Here is a 16,706-nt window from a genome sequence, read left to right as displayed (position 1 = left end):
CCCCGAGACATAAAAAAAAGCCAGGCTGGAGTTTGCCAAAACTTACCTGAAAAAGCCTAAACCGTTTTGGAAGAATGTTCTTTGGTTAGATGAGACAAAAGTAGAGCTTTTTGGGCAAAGGCATCAACAGAGTTTACATGAGAAAAAAAGAGGCATTCAAAGAAAAGAACACGGTCCCTACAGTCAAACATGGCGGAGGTTCCCTGATGTTTTGGGGTTGCTTTGCGGACTCTGGCACTGGACTGCTTGACCGTGTGCATGGCATTATGAAGTCTGAAGACTACCAACAAATTTTGCAGCATAATGTAGGGCCCAGTGTGAGAAAGCTGGGTCTCCCTCAGAGGTCATGGGTCTTCCAGCAGGACAATGACCCAAAACACACTTCAAAAAGCACTAGAAAATGATTTGAGAGAAAGCGCTGGAGACTTCTAAGGTGGCCAGCGATGAGTCCAGACCTGAATCCCATAGAACACCTGTGGCGAGATCTAAAAATGGCAGTTTGGAGAAGGCACCCTTCAAATATCAGGGACCTGGAGCAGTTTGCCAAAGAAGAATGGTCTAAAATTCCAGCAGAGCATTGTAAGAAACTCATTGATGGTTACCGGAAGCGGTTGGTCGCAGTTATTTTGGCTAAAGGTTGTGCAACCAAGTATTAGGCCGAGGGTGCCAATACTTTTGTCTGGCCCATTTTTGGAGTTTTGTGTGAAATGATCAATGTTTTGCTTCATTCTCTTTTGTGTTTTTTTGTTTTTTCATTTAAGACAAATTAAATGAAGATAATACCAAAAAATTTGTGATTGCAATCATTTTCAGGAAGAAACTGAGTATTATCTGACAGAATTGTCGGGGTCTTAATACTTTTGGCCATGACTGTAGATGCGCCATTTCTGGGGCGGCTGAGAGCTGATGGTTTTTAGCCTGTGGGGGCAATATCTATGGCCCCTTCCTAGGCTATTAATATCCTGCAGCTGTTTGCATAGCCTTTGCTGGTTATTAATTATAGGAGGACCCCCATGTCATTTTTTTTTTGTTTGGGGCCCCCATTTTAATAGCCAATAAAGGCTAAGTATACAGTTGTGAGCGTGTGTGTCAGTGCACTCCCCCCATAGACCAGCACACTGCTCTCCTGAAATACTCTACGCTCCTGTCACCCTGCTCTCTCCACCATATATCTCTGTGACCCCCCGATAGACCAGCACACTGCCATATGGATCACACATAATGCCGCCATATCTATCACATAATACTCCCATAAAGACCACACATATCGCCATATATATTACATAATACTGCCATATAGATCGCACATGATGCTGCCATATATATTTTTTACATAGTACTGCCATATAGACCACACTTGATGCTGCCAAGTATTATGTGTGATTTGTATTATGGCATTACGTGTGATCTATATGACGGTATTATGTGATCTGTATGGTGGTATTATGTTTGATTAGTATGGTGGAATAATGTAAAAAATGACTGTTATATGATACCTATATTGTGGGATTATGTGTGATCTATGTGGCATTATTATGTGAGAATTATATGATGTTTTTATGTGTGGTCTACATGGTGTTGTGTGTGATCTATATGGCGGTATTGTGTGAGAAGTATATGGCGGCATTATATGAGAACACTGGCGGTATGTGTGATCTATATGACGGTGTTATGTGAGAACTATATGGCGCCATTATGTGTGATCTATATGGCGGTATTATGTGTGAACTATGTGATGTTTATAGCCTAGGAAGGGATTAATACCCATGGATCTTCCCAGGCTATGAATATCAGCCCGCAGCTGTATATTTAGCCTTTACTGGCTATTAAAATAGGGGGACCCCAAAAAAACGATGTAAGGTTCCCCTATAATTAATAATCAGAAAAGGCTATGCAGACAGCTGCGGGCTGATATTAATAGCCTAAGAAGGGGGTATGGATATTGCCCCCCTCTTCTCCGGCTACAAACACCAGATCAAAGCCACCCCTGAAATGGCGCATCTCTAAGATGCACCAATTCCAGCACTTGGCCTCTCTCTTCCAACTTCCCTGTAGTAGTGTCATATGGGTAATATTTGTGGGGTTGATGTCACCTTTGTATTGTAAGGTGGCATCAAGCCAGCTTAGTAATGGAGAGGCGTCAATAAGACACCTATCCATTGCTAATCCTATGGTTGTTAATTGGTTAAATAAACACACAGCCAGAATATAGTATTTTAATGAAATAAAACACTACAGTTTCCCATCTTTATTATTCAGCTAATCCATGCAACGTCCTCGTTCTCCTGTAAAAAAGGTAAAATAATAAACCAGCAGTATACTCCCTGTTCTCGAACACACACATACACGCAGATACACACACACGCACATATTCACAGCTCACGCAGTCTCCTCCCACACAAGTCTCCGCCCACACACTCTTCCTCCTCCCGATCTGCAGCATTTATCGCACGCAACTCCGCAGCAAAACCACAGATTTTTAAACCTGCGGATTTGCCTAACTGAATGGAAGTCAGTGGGTGCAGAAACGCTGCAGATCCGCAAAAAGAATTGACATGCTGTGGAACATAAAACCCTGCAAATCCACGCTTATTTTTCCGCAGCATGTGCACAACAATTCTTAATTTCCCATTGACTAACATTGGTTGTGCACTACACTGCGGTTTTGATGCAATTCTGCGCATCCAAAAACGCTGCGGAAAAGCATCAAAATCCGGAACGTGTGCATATAGCCCAAGTGTCTCACGCCTGCTATTCCATGTGTATCTCTCTCCATCACGCTCCATATGTCTCTCATCATACTACATGTCTCACTCCTCCTCACGCTCCAAGTGTCTCACCCCTGCTGTTCCATGTGTATCTCTCTCCCCATCATGCTCAATATTTGTCTCACTCATCATTCTACATGTCTCGCTCTCTCCCATCAGTCTCTCTCAGCCATACTAATGTATCGCTCCCCTCCCTCCTCAATGCCTGGCTATTCACTGCAAACCTGGATCTCCTTCTTATCCTACTGATGGATGAGTCACAGACAGCTCCACTCAGATAATGCTGCTCTGTACACACCACATGTAGTGTTGAGCGATACCGTCCGATATTTGAAAGTATCGCTATCGGATGGTATCGGCCGATATCTGAAAAATATCGGATATTGCCGATATCCGATACCAATACAAGTCAATGGGACACAAATATCGGAAGGTATCCTCTATGGTTCCCAGGGTCTGAAGGAGAGGAAACTCTCCTTCAGGCCCTGGGATCCATATTCATGTGTAAAATAAAGAATAAAAATAAAAAATATTGATATACTTACCCTCGGACGCGCCCTGGTTGTTACCGCTGCAACCGCCATGATTCCCTTCCTAAGAATAAGCGCGTAAAGGAACTTCGATGACGTCGCGGCTTGTGATTGGTCGCGTGACCGCTCACGCGACCAATCACAAGCCGCGATGTCATCGAAGGTCCTTCACGCGCTCATTCTTAGGAACAGAAGCATGGCGGTTGCAGCGGTTACAACCAGAGCGCGTCTGAGGGTAAGTATATCAACATTTTTTATTTTTATTCTTTATTTTACACATCAATCTTCATCCCGATACCGATTCCCGATATCGCAAAAATATCGGAACTCGGTATCGGAATTCCGATACCGCAAATATCGGCCGATACTTGCGGTATCTGAATGCTCAACACTAACCACATGTCTTCACTCTTCCTCCAGTCCACCATGCTGCGGAGTCCACTGCCTTCTACTCCTCTGTAAACAAGCTGTGCTTCTGATGTAGTAACTGCTGGTGATAGTCGATCACAGGACAGTCACACACCAAATGGCTCTGCCCTGTGATGCTGCTCTTCATTCTGCCCCAGGGATGTTAGACCACCCAAAAGGGGAGGGAAATGGTGATGTCAGCAGTTACTGCCCCAATTTTCTAGCTAACAGGGTATGTGCACACGTATTCTTGAGGTCTGCGGATTTTTCCGCAGCGGATTTGTGAAAACCGCAGTTAAAAGGCACTGGGTTTTACCTGTGGAATTACCGCGGTTTTTGTGCGGATTCCACTGCGGTTTTACACCTGCGGTTTTCTATTATGGAGCAGGTGTAAAACCGCTGCGGATTCCGCACAAAGAATTGACATGCTGCGGAATGTAAACCTCTGCGTTTCCGCGCATTTGCACGTGCACTGCGGATTGCGTTTCCAATAGGTTTACATTGTACTGTAAACGCATGGGAAAACGCTGCGAACCCGCAGCTGCGGATCCGCAGCAAAATCCGCAGCGTGTGAACACCGACTGCAGTCACCCTCTGCAGCACAGCAGTTAGTCTTCCGGATGCACGCACACCACTTGTCGTCCCCACACCCAGGATCAACACAGTGAGTACCACCTTAAACCTGATAAAGCACACTAGGTTACTGCCATCAAACCCTGTTAGATACTCCCACGGACTATTAACCACGGAGTCCACCATATTTTATACAGACAATTCATTACGAATACCTATTGTGCTGTTACTAGGGGCAACCTAACAGGATACTATATCCACATCTGAATAACAGCATATTCACGCATTATTAAAGGATTCACCACCAACTGTTCATCACTATCGATCTTCTAGCGGTCACAACACCTCAAGGCAATTCAGTAAGTACAACTACGAACACATCAGTACTCTTTACTGTTCATATTAAAAGTCTTGTGGGTGACAGCAAAACTCCCCCCCCCTTTTTTTTTTCTCACAGGGGAAATAATACATTTTATTTACTATTTTAAGCTTAATTTCACAAAAAAAAAAAAACTACACGAAAACTGGTGGCACCTTCCCTTTAAACGGACGTCACTGATGACACTTTGTTTCAGGGTGGTGGCAGAGGCTGTGGCAGTCCCCACAGCCTCTGACTTCTGATGACATTTCGTCTGAGTAACCCAACATGCTCTGGGGATTTTCGAAAAAAAATAAAATGCCAAACTGGAAAGAGGTAAAGGAGAAAAAAAAAATCAGAGTAGAGAGGGAACGATAGGGACATTTCAATGTATATTAGAAAAGTAATTAGATTATTAAATTAAATACAGACATTTAGGATTAAAATAAATGTTAGTTTTTTCGAGACCCCTTCTAAGGCCATGTTCACACTTTGCGGTTTTTACCGCGGAACCGCAGCGATTTTGCCGCTGCGGGTCCGCTGCAGTTTCCATTGCGTTTACAGTAACATGTAAACCCTATGGAAACCGCAAACCGCTGTGCACATGCTGCGGGAAAAACCGTGCGGGAATGCAGCGGTTTACAACCCGCAGCATGTCACTTCTTTGTGCAGAATCGCAGCGATTCTGCACCCATAGGAATGCATTGATCCGCTTACTTCCCGCATGGGGCTGTGCCCACCATGCGGGAAGTAAGCGGATAATGTGCGGGTGGTACCCGGGGTGGAGGAGAGGAGACTCTCCTCCAGGCCCCGGGAACCATATTTGTGTAAAAAAAAAAAAAAAAAAAGAATTAAAATAAAAAATCATGATATACTCACCCTCTGACGTCCCGATCACCTCAGCGCTGCATGCGGCCGTCCGGTCTCAGGTTTGCTATGCGACCAGGACCTGCGGTGACGTCGTGGGCACATGACCGTGACATCACGAAGGTTCTTCTCGCACAGCATCTTTGGAACCGGACCGCCGCCTGCAGCGCCGAGGAGATTGGGACGTCAGAGGGTGAGTATATCATTATTTTTATTATTTTTAACATTACTATTGATGCTGCATATTGCTGCATATGCGGCATCAATAGTAGGAGTAAATCCCGCAGCGGAACCCGCAACACAAACCGCGATAAATCTGCAGGGATAACCGCAGCGGGTTTGCCCTGCATTTTTATCAAATCCACTGCGGGAAAACCCGCGGGAGAACCCACAGCCCCCTTCCTAGGTGTGAACATAGCCTAAATGTTTTGACCACTTTCTCTTATTAGTGCATCGTTTTCCATAAACTGAGCAGCACTTCTGTCCATACAATGGCTGTGGGTGACCAAGAGTAAAACACATCACAGGGAAAAGTTGCGACAGGACTGGTCTGGTTACATGCTCCTCCATCAGCAGCCATTGTATGGACAGAAGTGCTGGTCAGTATGTGAAGAAAGCTGCATTAATATAAGAAAGTGGTCACCCTCTTTATATATCTGTATTGCAAGAGTCGTTCCTATTCTGTGGGCAAGTGAGTGAGATAAAGAAATCATTGATCACAGCCGCAGAATACACGTGCAGTTTTTGCGCTTCCTCGGAATGCATGCAATATAAACTTTGTATTCTGCTGACAGATGCAAGGGGGAATAATTGTGGTTAACTTTGTTTTCTTGTAGTTTCTCTTTCAATATTGAATTGCTACTGCTTATAAAGATTATCTAAAGTTATCCTATGGAGTGGTAATAATAATAATAATCTTTATTTTTATATAGCGCTAACATATTCCGCAGCGCTTTACAGTTTTGCACACATTATCATCGCTGTCCCTGATGGGGCTCACAATCTAGAATCCCTATCAGTATGTCTTTGGAATGTGGGAGGAAACCGGAGTACCCGGAGGAAACCCACGCAAACACGGAGAGAACATACAAACTCTTTGCAGATGTTGTCCTGGGTGGGATTAGAACCCAGGACCCCAGCGCTGCAAGGCTGCAATGCCGACCACTGCGCCACCGTGCTGGTGTGATGTGTCATGTGTTTTTCATTTATGGACCCCTAATGGCAGGAACTGCCTTTTTTGGACTGTGGAGTGAAAGTAGGCAAAATACATAAATATTTTGTTTTCAGCAGAATTTCTTTAGACAAGCATTTGCAAATTTCCTATATGATAATTTAGTATAGGTACTTAAATATGTTCCTTCCTGCATTCATTTAGGGTTCGTGGATGCACTTAGATGTTTGCAATGAGCACTGTGGCTGGCATGCCCCAGTGTTTTGGATCCCGATGCAGAGGACTCCATAGTAATCGTATTTATCAGAAGCGAACGTCATGAGCATAGTGGTACCTTTGCGGGTTGCGACAGCAGAAACTCCACACTTTGACATGGCTGCAGGCTCAGAGTAAGTAAAAATTTTTTCCTGAACAGACCACATTATCATTTTCTGTTTTTACGTGAGCAGTATAACCTCCCTTATATCTATAATTTACATTGTGTAGTATAAATCATGGTTATTTGAGTGCATTTAGTCTTTCTCCTACGCCTCATTGGGGGACACAGGACCATGGGTGTTATGCTGCTGCCACTAGGAGGACACTAAGTTAACACAGAAAGATTAACTCCTCCCCTGCAGTATACACCCTCTCACTGGGCAATATTCCACCTAGATCTTGCTTAGTGTCTGTAGGAGGCACTTAGATCTGTTTCAGACCCCAACGTTTTTTATTTTCTTTTTAATTTTCTGTAAATTTTTATTTTTTAATTAACGGAGTGAAGGGGGCGACTGATTCATTTCAGGGGTCCACTCTCTCCCAAACAATCAACAGGTGAGCACGCGGAGTATACCTCCCCGTACCTCTCCTGCGACGACTGAGGCACGCCTAATCTATGCCTGGGCGACGGTTCCTCTATGGTCCCGATCTCCCCACCTGTCAGACGGCGAGCACATAGAGTTTTGGCTCTTATGTCCCTCTCCTGGGCCGTAACACATATCACTGAAGGCCCCACCTGACGGCGTCACTGCAGTCCCCACGTATTCCGTAAGTCCCATGCTGTGGTGAGGATGGATGGAGGGTCCTCTCCATCCCCGGCCAGGGAGGTTGGAGTGCGTTCCCCCCCCCCCCCTCCCTCCCCCGCAGCAAAGGAGGAGCTGCATTCCCTGTCGGTGAGAGGTGCCTGGCTGTGAGTATGTTCCTTCCTCGCATTACCTGCGTCGGAAGGTGCGGTCCTGGTCCCCCGGGGGAGAGGTGCAGGATGCCAGCGGCGGTCAGCCGGTGCTCCGCTGCGGCCTGGCGGCGCGCATTGCCGACAAGCTCCGAAAATTTGGTCCCCGGCTTTTCAGCCGGACTAGGCCGCGGTCCGCCCACCACCGAAGCTCCACCCACTATCTCAGCGCTTCTCGTTTGGAATGAGAAGCGCCCCGCAAATTTTGGGGGCCATCTTGGTACTACACTTCCCTAGGGGCTGCAAATGCTGACCGACTGACAGCTCTGAAGGCGCCATCTCTTCTGCGGTCCTATTCCTCCCTTGGGACACAGGCACAGGACCGTGGGTAAGCTGTACCCACAGAGCTTAACACCTTCGCTGCCAGTACATACCCTGACTATCTGGCCCTTACCTTTTTAAAGACACACACTATGTCTCTCCCCAAAGAGGCCAAAAAGGTCAACAAAAAGCACAGTGTTTTTTTTACCTCATGTGCCACTTGTAATACTGCTTTTCCCCGAGCTCACAATACCTAGTTATGTGCAGATTGTGATCCGGCCTGTGTGCAGCCGCCTCCCGCCGCCACCACCAATGCCGCCCCTGATCCTGCGGAGCCTAGTCCCCCTGAGTGGACCGCTTCCCTGTCACGTTCTATGGATTCCCTAGCCAGAGCAATAGATTCCCTCCGGGGTCCCTCTCTAAGTCATAACGCCATTTTGCCTACCACAGAGGACTCTGGCGATGGTACGGATCCGTCCACCAGCAGGGGGCGTACTCGATCTCTAAGGCAGGGCTTCAGAAAACGGACCCATGTTGCATCCCCTGAGCACGGCCGGGCTTGTGCTTCGGCTCCCGCTAGCTCGATTTCTCGTTCCCCTTCTCCTGAGAACCGTAATGCACATGACTCTAAATCGAGACCGATGCATCTTTAGTCCAGGATTCCTCGACTTCCCAAGAGACGCTTGACTCTCTTATTGAGGCGGTCAACAAGACCCTGAAGGTGGACGAGGAATCCGCATCCACTCAAGAACATGCGGTGTCTTTAAAAGGGCAAAACGTGTCCAAAAAATATTAGTCACTCACCCTAAGTTTAAGGAGATTGTCCAGAAACACGGGGAGCTGCCCGATAAGCGTTTCACAAGTCAAAAGTCTATTGAGTCCAAATACCCCTTTGCCCAGGAACTGGCTACAGTCTCCTTCGGTGAACCCTGCCGTATCGCATCTCGCCTCCAAAATGCTCCTTTCTTTGCCTGACGGTTCTTCAGTCAAAAACCTCTCTGACCGTCAAATTAATTACCTGGCTCGCTCTGTCTTCGAGGCTACAGGAGCGTCACTTTTTCCATCCTTCGCCGCTACTTGGGTGGCTAAGGCTATGGTTGCTTGGGCTGAGGTGCTGACTACAACCATCCAGGACAGTAATCTACCTCCAGAGGCGATCAACTTGGCTAACCAACTAGCCCAAGCCGGGGACTTCGTGGTTAACGCCTCAATAGACGCGGCCAATTGCACTGCGCAAGCAGCTGCCAATGCAATCTCCATCAGAAGAGACCTGTGGCAAGATTGGCTTCCAAAAAATCATTGACATCTCTGCCCTACCAAGCTGGTCGCTTATTTGGTGAAAAGTTGGACCAAATTATCTCCGACGCCACCGGAGGAAAGAGTAAATTTCTTCCTCAACAAAAGCCTACTCGGCCGTTTCGGTATCAACAACAACCCCGATTCTGACCCTTTCGCAACAACTCCAATTGGTCTTCTGCCTCCTCCAGATCAGGACGAGTTTCGTGTGGAGAAAGAGGCTCCCAGGTCTCATTCAGGCCTAACCGTAGCTGGAAACCCAGACTGAGGCCATCTGGACCCAAGGGATCCAGACCCCTAAGATCTTCCACTCAATGACTCGTTGCACCATCTGGAGGACGTGGACAAAGTAGGCGGCCGTTTACTTTCGTTCCGCCAGGCCTGGCTCTCGGTCGTTCACAATGAGGGGGTCAGAGAACTGGACACGTTTTTCCCAGTCATGTCCGCCCAAATCAAAGACAACTGCCTTTCTCCGGGCCATAACGGCTCTACAAGGGGATGGAGACATCATTCTGGTTCCCCTAGACCAAAGGTTCAAGGGGTTTTACTCGAACCTATTCGTGGTCCCAAAGAAGGATGGATCACTCCGTCCGATACTGGACCTAAAGCTTCTGAACTGCTTTGTCAAAATTTGACGCTTCAGAATGGAGCTATGTCGTCGCATCCATGGAAAGGGGAGAGTTCCTAGCATACATAGACATCAAGAATGCCTACGTCCATATCCCAATTTTCCCTCCTCAACAGTTCCTTCGCGTCGCTTTTTGCAAGGAACACTTCCAATTTGTGGCCTTACCCTTCGGCCTCACAACCGCTCCCAGAGTATTCACCACGGTCATGGCAGCTGTCATGGCTATCCTTCATGCCCGGGGAGTGCAGGTACTTCCGTACCTGGACGACCTGCTGATAAAAGGCCCATCATATCCAGCCTGCGAGGAGTCCATCAACATCACGGTGGATACTCTTTCTCGCCTGGATTGGAAGATAAACTTTGAAAAATCTTGCCCGTTCCCAGCCCAGCGGATTTCTTTCCTGGGAATGACCCTGGACACTTCCCTCGGCTTGGTTCTTCTCCCACCAGAAAAGGCACTGTCCTTGCAGCAGGGAGCACACAATCTCTCCCGCCCAGTCTCTCCATTCGTTTCAACATGCGCATTCTCGGCAAGATGGTAGCAGCCATTTGCGCAGTTCCACCTCCGCCCCTTACAACATGTGCTGCTGTGGCATGGAAAGGGAACCTGGCTTCTCTTGACTGTTTACGTCTTTCGGCAGGTCAGGCAGACCCTCAGGTGGTGGACGCTAAAGTCCTCCCTGAACCAGGGGAAGTCTTTTCTCCCAGTACGCTGGCTGGTGGTGACCACCGATGCGAGCCTTTTGGGCTGGGGTGCAGTCTTCAGTCATCACACAGCTCAGGGGCGGTGGCCCACTCGAGAGTCGCGTCTCCCCATCAATATCCTGGAAATACGAGCGATCAGCCTTGCTTTGATCAGTTTTCACCACCTCCTCGCGGGTCACCCCGTCAGAATCCAGTCCGACAACGCCACAGCGGTGGCGTACATCAACTGTCAAGGGAGAACCCGCAGCAAGACGGCCATGCTCGAAGTGACCCACATCCTCCGCTGGACCGAGCGCAACCATTCGGCAATCCACATACCAGGTGTGGAGAATTGGGCGGCGGACTTCCTCAGTCGCCAGGGTCTCGCCTCGGGTGAGTGGTCCCTCCACCCGGAAGTTTTTCAGCAGATTTGTCATCTCTGGGGGACCCCTGATGTGGACCTTATGGCCTCCAGGCTTAACAACAAGGTCCCCCAGTTCATTGCCCGATCACTCGATGCACGTGCCATCGGAGCAGATGCCTTGGTCCTACCGTGGCATCAATTCCGCCTTCCGTACATTTTTCCTCCTCTCCCCCTGCTACCGAGGGTCATCATGAAGATCAGGTCAGAGGGGGTACCAGTGATCCTAGTTGCACCAGACTGGCCACGCCAGGCATGGTACGCGGAACTGGTCCAGCTGGTCGCCGACGTCCCCTGGCAGCTTCCAGATCGCATGGATCTTCTCTCACGGCCCGATTTACCACCACAACTCCAAGGCCCTGTCTTTGACGGCGTGACCGTTGAATCCTGGATTCTAGCCCAGGCTGGATTCTCCCCTGAGGTATCCTCAACCATGATTAGGGCTAGGAAGCCCTTGTCCATGCGCATTTATCACCGTACCTGGCTCAACTTTGCGTGGTGCAACGCCCCCCTGGTATTTTCCACCCCTTCCATATTGGAATTTCTCCAATCAGGACTAGATTCGGGTCTCGCACTTAGCTCCCTCAAGGGACAAGTGTCAGCATTGTCAGTCCTTTTCCAACGCAAAATTGCCACCAGATAACCTTTTAAGACGTTCATTCAGGGAGTTTCCCGTGTGGCGCCTCCCCTATAAAATGCCTTTGGATCCATGGTATCTCAATTTGGTCCTTGGAGCTCTTCAGGAGGCCCCTTTCGAGCCATTGCAGGACGTCTCTTTGACCTTCCTTTCCTGGAAGGTGGTTTTTCTAGTGGCTATTACGTCAATCAGGCGAGTTTCGGAGTTGGCGGCTCTTTCATGCCTACCCCCGTTTCTGATTTTCCATCTGGATAAGTTAGTTTTGAAGACTTCCCCCCTCTTTTCTACCCAAGGTCGTCTCTTCTTTTCACCTCATCGAAGAGATTATTCTGCCTTCATTCTGTCCACCACCAGTCCATCGAGTTGAGAAAGCTCTGACACTTTTGATGTGGTTAGGGCTCTTCGATGGTACGTCTCACAGACAGCTCCCTTCTGCAAGTCAGATGTCCTGTTCGTGCTTCCAGAGGGTTTTCCTGCTTCCAAGGCTACTCTAGCCAAGTGGATCAGATCGGCTATTCAGGAATCCTATCGTGTCAAGGGTGCTCCTATCCCAGCAGGGATTACGCCCATTCTACTCAGTCAGTGGGCACCTCTTGGGCCATTCGGCACCAGGCGTCAGCACAACAGGTCTGCAAAGCTGCGACTTGGTCCAGCCTGCATACTTTTACAAAGCATTACCACATTCATTCCTTTTCTTCTGCAGATGCTGCACTTGGCAGGCGCATTCTGCAGTCGGCAGTAGAACCTTAGCTGTAAGCCTATGGTACATGGGGTAACAGCAGCTATGTTGCTCCCCACCCAAGGACTGTTTTAGGACGTCCCATGGTCCTGTGTCCCCCAATGAGGCGTAGGAGAAATAGGGATTTTTGTGTACTCACCGTAAAATCCTTTTCTCCGAGCCAATCATTGAGGGACACCGCACTCACCCTGTTAGCCTTTTGGCTTGTTGTTACTTTGTGGTTTGACACAGTTTTTTTTTTTTTTTAATTGTCTTTCGTTTAATACTCCTACTGCTTTTCTACCGAACTGGTTGAATATTGCCCAGTGAGAGGGTGTATACTGCAGGGGAGGAGTTATTCTTTGTGTTTACTTATTGTCCTAGTGGCAGCAGCATAACACCCATGGTCCTGTGTCCCCCAATGATTGGCTCGGAGAAAAGGATTTTACGGTGAGTATACAAAAATCCCTATTTTTGAAGAAAAATCACCATTTGCTCAGTTAAATCTGGGCATATACCAGATTTTGCATGCGTTTGCATACATGCTGCATGTACCAAAAAGCTAGACATTCTTCACATTCTGCTGCCATGTAAAAGTTATAGGCACTGCTGTAATTCTATTCTGCTGTGATATTTTTGCATTGTTCTGACTATAATGTATTAGGCTGTTACTGATTTTGAGATTTTGCTAAAATAAAGTTGGTGTTGAAAAATGAAGCAGTTGACCCAGTCAACCAAACTTTAATTTTATTATTTAGATTGGAAATGGAAAGCTAAACACTAAGGTAATGCTTTTTCTTTCATGTAGTCCAGAATCTGTAGAAGCAAGTCCTGTTGTAGTTGAAAAGTCAAACAGTTATCCACACCATTTATATACCAGCAGTTCTCACCATTCGCACAGTTATATTGGCTTGCCTTATGCGGTAAGTATTATCCGTATACTCTCTGAATTTTTCTTTTCTTTTTTTTTTTTTCTCCTTTGAGGAAATATGACTTGGTATTTTACATATTATCTGATTATCTGCTAAGGTCATGGGCTGTTTTTACCATTGAGAATAACCAGTATGATTAGATTCGGATTTTTATAAATTGTAGTATGAGTGAAGTTAAAAACTTGGTAATATCATTAAAAAAGTGCATCTAGGACTAAACATTCACTGTCAATTCACTGTTTTATATATCAGCCATCTGTAAAAACCAATATCTTCTCACTGAGCGATCAGATGACAGTTGCTGTTTGTAGAAATCTATTGGACAAGCTAAATAGAAATGTAGGCAGGCACAAATATGCTGCTACAAGATTACTTTAAAGTGAACCTGTCATTAGGTTTGGCTGATGAGAGATACAGACATCACGTTTCAGGGCTGATATACAGCATTCTATATAATGCTGTGTATATGCCCCCAACCCAACCTGGAAGAGAAGAAAAATAACTTTTAGGGTATGTGCACACGTTGCAGATTCCATTGCGGATTTTTCCTTGCAGAATCTGCAGGACGGCATTGCTAGAAGAAGGGAGGCGCTGGACCAAGAAGAGCAATGCTCATCGGACCGCCCCGCCCCATAGATAAGCACAATAAGTTATTTTTCTTCTCTTCCAGATCAGGTTGGGGGCAGATATAGCGCATTATAGAATGCTGTATATCAGGGGTGTTAAACTGCATTCCTCGAGGGCCTCAGACCATGCGTGTTTTCAAGATTTTCTTAGCATTGCACAAGGTGCTGGAATTATTCTGTGCAGGTGATTAAATTATCACCTGTGCAATACAAGGAAATCCTGAAAACATGACCTGTTTGCGGCCCTCGAGGAATGCAGTTTGACACCCCTGCTGTATATCATCCTTGAAAGGTGATGGCCATATCTTATATCCGCCAAAACTGCTGACAGGTTCACTTTTAAAGTAAATATACATTTACTTCCAGGTCGCCTGGTACCAACCAACGTTTATCACCCACTCGCAGGGGCTGTGTGAACTTTTGCTGCCAGGTGTCTACTGATTCTGACAGCTGACACCTGCCAGGAGTGGTGAGGGCACTTCTGCAATTTTAACCCCCTAAATGCTGTGATTGCAGCATTTAGCGAGCAGACAAAGGGAAGAAAGCCCTTCTGCCCTTGGATCGGCACCCTTTCAATGTTATTGTGGGGTCCCGATCGTCGCTATGGTGACCCAATGTCATGACCACATCCGTGTCACCAGGCACTAGCAAGTTAGTTAGATCATGTGCAGTGCATATCTATCTAACTTGTGTCTGCAGTACTACCAGGTTATAAACTATAGCAAAGCTCCTGCATTGCTGTGCCCTTATAACTGTGATCACACTTCAGAAAGTGAAAGTCCCACAGTAGGACTAAATAAAAGTGAAAAGAACGTTGTAAAAAAAAATCACAAAATGATTAACTATTGTACTTATAAAGAGAGATTATGAAAAAAAAAAAAAAAAATACACATTTGGTATTCCCACGTCCGAAATGACCAGACCTATAAAACTGTCCCAACGGTTAACCCCTGTAGTGAACTTTTTACAAACAAAAAACGGAATAAAAGTTGATCAAAAAGACGAATGTAAATAAAAATGGTATAGCTGAAAATGTCATCTTGTCCCATAAAAAAAATCAGCCGAAAAATAAGTTATAGCTCTCAGAATAGAGATGCAAAAATATATTTACGATATGTATTTTTTACAGTTTTATTGTGTAAAAGTGCCAAAACGTGTAAACACTATAAATGGGCTGTACCCAAAGAATAAAGCCACCTTCCAAAAATCGGAATAGAAAACGAGCAATTAATGTCTTGAGCCCGAAAATGGTACCAATGAAAAGTCAACTCGTCAGTCCTGCAAAAAACAAACAAACAAGCAGTCACATCACTTTATCAGCACAAATCTGGACAAATTATAGCCCTCTGGTGATGCAAAAACTAAAATTGAAACAAACTGGAGCTCACCAGTAAACAATACCCTCAGCCGCTGTTATTTAAATAAACTATACCGTTTGAGAGTATAGGGTTAAAGCAGGATAATAAAAGCAGCCTATCAATGGTATAGTTGAGAGGGGCATGCCGTATGTGTGGTCCCTTTAAATGTAGCTAAGCCACTCGTTGAGGCAACTAAAAAAATATACCGTTTAAAAGATCTGATACTGTGCAAAGGATTTGATGCCCAAGGTGTGGATGTAGGAAAGAAAACTTAAGCACATATGGCAAATAACTTACCCTAGTTTTGGTAAGTCACCACTTGTAAACCACAGAGTTCCATACGAGCGTATGGATAGGAATGGGTGGAGTGTGCTCCTGCAGTCAGCAAGACAGGAAGAGTACAGAGGAGCTGCGAAGAGCCAGGGAAGCCCCGGCCAGTGGCGTCCCTGGATACTAGCAGAGGGAAAAAATGGCCGACAATACCTGCCTGCGTGTGACATCACCGAGGCTACGGAGCGGCGCTGGAATCAAAAAGGCTGACCAATGCGTTTCGAAGGACTGCGTCCTTCTTCATCAGGGTTACTTCCTCTGGTCTGATCCTATCTATATATACTGCCCGCGCTTATGTCCCAACCCCATGTCTCCTTGCCACGTGATACTCCGCTTTTAACCCTATACCCTCAACACTGTATTGTTTAAATTTATGATACAAAATCTAGTTTTTGGGAAAAAAGTCTTATTCTGTAATTTTCATTTATTTTAACAAGTAAACGCAAGTCATATCGTAAAACATTTAGCACTATTGAAAAGTGCAATATCACAAAAAAAAATAATCTCAGAATCAGAGGGATCCGTTGAAGCGTTCCAGAATTACCTCCTAAAGTGACATTAGTCAGAATTGTAAAATTTGGCCTGGTCATTAAAGTGCAAACATCCTTTGGGGGGGTGCAAAGGGGTTAAAACACTAGTGCATTTATCAATATTGTCTAATTCTTAGTGCAGACAGTGCACCAGATTTTTCAAAGTGGTTCATTCTGTTTGAAAAGTCTGTCTAATTTTAAGACTCTAGACTGTTTACCCCAGCTATTAGTTGGCTTTCATTGTGCCAGAAATGTACGACACAATTTTGGCACACGGTGCTGTAGCAATTCCCCCTTTCCAATAGGCAACTGTTTTGCGAGACCACAGCCTCCTTTTGTCGCACAAGGTTTTGTGTCTACAATACATACCGTATATATGAGGCTGCTGCAAGTCATGTGG

The 16,706-nt window shown here is 46.2% G+C and overlaps 1 protein-coding gene across 5 annotated transcripts in view; it reads left to right on the top strand.

Moving 5' to 3' along the window:
- KMT2E (lysine methyltransferase 2E (inactive)) overlaps positions 1-16,706 on the top strand; it is a 197,802-nt gene that overhangs the window by 33,029 nt on the left and 148,067 nt on the right. For all 5 annotated transcript variants that reach the window (XM_069765101.1, XM_069765100.1, XM_069765097.1 and 2 more), the window contains exons 2-3: positions 6,880-7,064; positions 13,339-13,453. In XM_069765101.1, coding sequence (XP_069621202.1) covers positions 6,994-7,064; positions 13,339-13,453 — 186 coding nt within the window. In that variant the 5' untranslated portion in view covers positions 6,880-6,993. The remainder of the gene's footprint in view (positions 1-6,879; positions 7,065-13,338; positions 13,454-16,706) is intronic.

Source organism: Ranitomeya imitator, chromosome 4, assembly GCF_032444005.1.
Source record: "Ranitomeya imitator isolate aRanImi1 chromosome 4, aRanImi1.pri, whole genome shotgun sequence".
Taxonomy (NCBI): Eukaryota; Metazoa; Chordata; class Amphibia; order Anura; family Dendrobatidae; genus Ranitomeya; species Ranitomeya imitator.
The sequence above is the reverse complement of the archived record's forward strand: the minus strand, read 5'-3'. Positions and strand labels throughout refer to the sequence as shown.